The sequence below is a fragment of the Protopterus annectens genome, chromosome 14.part0 (genome assembly GCF_019279795.1).
Source record: "Protopterus annectens isolate FY-2018-M chromosome 14.part0, PAN1.0, whole genome shotgun sequence".
NCBI lineage: Eukaryota > Metazoa > Chordata > Ceratodontiformes > Protopteridae > Protopterus > Protopterus annectens.
Window position 1 is genome coordinate 813,562,919 of NC_056748.1, and position 5,000 is coordinate 813,567,918.

General features: G+C 40.6%; 1 protein-coding gene across 1 annotated transcript in view; it reads right to left on the reverse strand.

The window, feature by feature from the left end:
- PDCD11 (programmed cell death 11) overlaps window positions 1-5,000 on the reverse strand; it is a 1,563,481-nt gene that overhangs the window by 1,368,131 nt on the left and 190,350 nt on the right. Inside the window, 1 exon segment of the mRNA XM_044056566.1 lies at window positions 375-581. Within this exon segment, the coding sequence (XP_043912501.1) occupies window positions 375-581 (207 nt within the window).

Here is a 5,000-nt window from a genome sequence, read left to right on the forward strand (position 1 = left end):
TGTTGCATTCACAGCCGTTTTGCTATACATCCTTAAAAATTGAAACAAGATAAACAGTAATAAACACACATTTTCAAATTCTAATTCATATAATTTTCATATGCAGGCAACATTTTCAAAAAACATTTTGCTCAAATCTTAAACAGGCTCAAATGGTATCCAAAATGTTTCAACCTGGTATGGCTTTATGAAGTCCTATTTCATGCTTACATTAAAAGTAAGTAGTAAAGACTTTTGTTTCACCTACTGCCCATTCAGGAATTTCCCTCCACTAATTTGTCTTCTGTGCGACACTAAATTTCTATTGATATAAGAAGTGTGTGTGTGTGTGTGTGTGTGTGTGTGGAATAAATTCTAAAGATAAAGTATCTTACATGTGCAAAAGCCAGGGTCCCATCACTGAATTCAAACAGCGCACCAATTTTGCCATGGAATCCTCTCACTGTACATTTCTCTACCACTTCACCAATACGTTCACCAGACACCTTTGAAAGTTGGGTACAAGGATTAAGGAGGCATTTTCGCAAGCTCATTCCTACTGTCTTAGATGACGGATGGATATACAAGATGCAGGCTTTAACCTAGAACATAAAGTCATAATACACATTGGTATATTTTAAGCTAAACAGTTTATCCAGAGTTGTTCTGTGCTTGACATGTCTTAGAAAGTACCAAATACCTTTTAAAGCTCTTGCTGCATACACTGTACAAAACATGCCATCATTTTGTCATGAGACGTTCCACAGAATTCCAAACTAAATTTTGTAAATACACTGCTCATGCACTAAAGCTTACAAAACAATGCTACTAAAGTACATCCAAATTTTGCTTCAAACAGCAAACATTATTCATGCATTCTTAGAGCCACTGAGCAGCAATCGTGCAATTTTACTTTATAAACTGCTCAGCTATGTTTCTGTACTTGTTTTGTAAAAACACTGCGTGTCTAGTCTTACTGAAGTACATCAACTGCTTTCTAAACAAAGAAATAATTCAAACAGCAGTGATGTTCTAATAAAAGTGATAACAGATGAGTAAAAACCATGGATGGCATAAACAGAAAAAGGAACATTACTACAGGGCAAAATTACATAAAAACAAAACCACATTATACAAGAGCCTGAGACAAAAGATTCAGAAATCAAACCAACACATAAAAAAATGACAAAAAAAGAAGAGTCCTGGTTAGCAATGTAACCTCACAGCACTTGGTTCTCCAAGAATCCAAAGTACAGAAGGTTTTAGGAACAAGCGACTGGCATTTCCGACAGCTTCTGTAAGTGTTTAGCTTCTAAAGAGCACACAAAAAGTGGTGTGACTGTGGTAAGCAGGTACCTTATAATGGCCTCTGCTCCCAATCTCTTACTGGACAAACATTTACAGAAAAAGAAAAAGGTTTCCCAACAGGGCACTTATCTGAACAAGTCTAAGCAATGGTAGCAGCCAACAATGCAGAGGACAGGCAGATGGGAGCAAAGACCCTGCATTTGGACTGGTGGCAAGATGATTTGAGATCTTAAGTTGCTATGTCCGCTTATGTACCTCTACACCCAGAGGCTGAGTTTATACTCTGGAAGCATATAAAAGGTTTCTGGCTTTGGTACACCAACCAGATATCCGGTTATTTCAGCAACATAACTCGTCATTACTGGAGTACTGCAACAGTAATCTAAGGAAGGACATCTCAATCAGCTGTTGGGTAAGACTGCATCAAGATTTTGATATGCAAGACTGGAAGACTTCTGCCACGGTCCCCGTGCTATGGTACCAGAATGGGCTGTCAACTAAATTCATGCAACCCACAGATATACAAATATAATGGTGGTATAACACTGCATGAAATTCACAACCTTCAAAGTAGCAAGGCAAATTCTGCAATCCAAGTTCCCAGCACTGGATGCGTTGAAAGGAAATGCGACTGGGGTAAACTATGGGAATCAATGTGGCAGCCCTCAACATGGACCAGCTCAAAAATTATAGGGCTTGAAAAATGTGCAGCAGTACTTTTTCCCCCTTCAAAATTTTATGCCCATCACTCCAACCAATGCACAGTAAATAGAAATACAAGAAAGTTAATCATAACCTGGACAACAATATTTCCTTACAAATGCCTTGGTCAGGACTTATTAAAATCAGGGAAGTACCATCACATGGCTCACATTTGTCATGTTAATATAGCAGAATAAACACCACTAATGTGTTCAGAGTTTATAAAGAAAGGTAGAAAAAGATGGCTACTCACATAGCGGTTTCATAAAAATGCAAACTTTTTAAGAGGTAGACCATGTTACTGAAGCACAAATACTGTACACAAGCAACAGAAACACAAAGTGGAATGGGTCTGGAGTTATCCTTAGGGTGGAAGGTCATGAGCAAACCAAACAGCAAGATGAGAAATGGGTGCTCAAGAGACTTGATATTCTCCCTCAGGGAGGGTTTTACTGGTTACAGATGCACCTTTCCACGTGTTTTTTTTTTTTTTTAGTTTTAGCACAGTGGATGCTATGGTGATAGACTGTAAAGCTGTCATAATTGCTAGGAGTTTCAGTTAGGTCATGAATTCCATTAACAGTCCCCAATGCAAAGCGATAAATTAATAGCCCCTTGTACTCAAACATCTTGTAAGAAATGACTCCAGAATGGCATTTTGGCAGCCTCACATTAGTTTGAAAAACATAGCTTTCTTCTCCACGGGGGGGGGGGGGGAATCATCCTCCAGGCAATTCAAAACCGTTCTTACAATGGTCAAGTTTCTTTCCTGGGTAGCTGCAGTTATCACTGTACTCTACTCAATAAAAGACCACACAGCTATAACCCTTGCCTTCAAAATGCAGTGCCATCCCAAATTCAGCGTCCATGATGACTGACCAAAGCCTTAAAGATGCACACCAGTAAGATGATTTGTGAGGACAAATTCTACAGACAGCAAGTTGGAATGTACCTGATTGGAGTCCTTCAAATTAGAAAAGAGGGATAGTTTCAAATTGGCCAAGACTATCTTAGTCCAAAAAGATGTGGGGATTAGAGAATATGTGGCTTTGATCAACAAGACCTTGGACTCTAGTAAGGCTACGAGACTATGCTGAAGTTAATCCACAAGCATAAAAAAAAGTGTATGAGAAATTAAGTCTTATGCAGCAGAAGGCACATCTATACTGCTACAGGGTAACTATATGGAATGGGTTTGATGGGAACAGGCCTGGGAAGCTCTAGTTAAAAGCTGAAGGAAGACTACTACCATTGCATACATACAGGAGGAACAAGGAATAAGCTCTACAATGGAGGACACAAGCAGGGTGTTCTCAAAATTTATTCAAACCTACACTTCAATAATGAGGCAGTGTCACCAAAATCATGATGCATTTCATAGGGGAGTCCCTTTGTAATAGAATTTACCACAGTTAACCCACTGCACAGAAGGACCTTTTGCCTGCTTGATAATGGCAGAAGTTCAGAAAGCCCTTTTCTGACCTCCCAAGGGAAAAATACCCAGCCCAATATGGTTGAATGTTGAAAGCTTTCAACAATTAGCAGACAATTTAGAGACAGATCTGGTAGCACTAAGTGATGCTTTCCAAAATAAGGGCACAGTAAAACTACTTTTCTGCCATTTCCACGGCACCAGTTCTTCAAAAGTTATGTACTTACCATAACATTCCATCAGAGTTGTTTCTTTTCATTTGTCTTCAACTGGTGGGACCCCAGATCCGACTTGGCCACATACTCCAGCATTGGATCCAAGCTCCTCTCCACAATGCCCCCATCTCCCTCCTCCCTTTAGATAGAGTTTGTTGCAGAATAGCAGCACTCCAACCTAGACCATATGCCTATAAACCTGACCATACCCGCAAAAAACTTATCAAGAAAAGAATTAGCCAGTAAAGGAGGGGCTATGACTCTTCCATGAGGTCCACTATATAGCCTACACAAGCCATGGGAAAGGAGGGAGGCACGTTGAAGACAAATGAAAAGCAACAACTCAGATGGAACGTTATGGTAAGTACACAACTATCTGATGTGGTTTTCATTTGGTCTTCAACCTGTGGGACAGCGTCCCCAGCTACCAACAAACCCTGGGAGGTCTGCATGGAAAGATGTTTCAGAGCACAGCTGAGCCAAAGGATGCCCTGCCACTGAAAAAAAGATCCAATTTATAATGGGAGAGAAGTGTGTGTGAGGACACCCAGGTAGCTACAGAGAAAACCCTAGACCAAAAGGACACAGAAGTAGCAACAGACCTAGTGGAATGCACCCAGCCATGCCTTGGTATAAGCCAATGAGATGCATTCAGAAATCCATCAAGCAATAGTAAGCAATAGTAACTTTAGAGACGGGCTTTGCCAAGAAGGGTTTAGAAAAGGAAACAAGTTGTTAAGGCTTACAAAAAGATTTTGTCCTATGCAAACAGAAACGCAGCTGCCTGGGGACATCAAGAAAGTGCAAGTTGTACTCTCCTTTATTCCAGAAAATTGGAATGAAAACTGGCAGACGGATGACCTGGTTATATTAGACTCGGATGCCACTTTCAGAAGAAATGATGGTTTAGTCAGCAGGGATACCCTGTCTTTATGAAATACCATACAAGGGGGCTTGACAGATAAGGCTTGGATCTCAGAAACCCTCTTGGCTGAAGTAACTCCAGCCAAGAAAGCAGTTTTCCAAGACAAACTGCAACTAAACTGTAGCTGCTGATTCCGAAGAGGGAGAAACCAGAGCCTGCAGCACCAAGGTGAGATCCCAAGGGGGGCACTGGGGTCCTTATCTGGAGGCCCAAGTAGAAAGGTACCTTTCAAAAAGGTCTTACAAAGCTTGGACAAAGCCAAAGAAGTTGCATTTGCACCTATGTGAACATTCGAAAATCGCTACCACTTGTACCTTAATTGAAGAGAAGCTAGCACCATGATTGAAAACATCAGCCAAAAACTCCAAAATGGCCAGAATTGGTGCAGTAAAAGGATCCAGGTCATGCTGAGAAGCCCAGATTGAGAAATAATTCCATT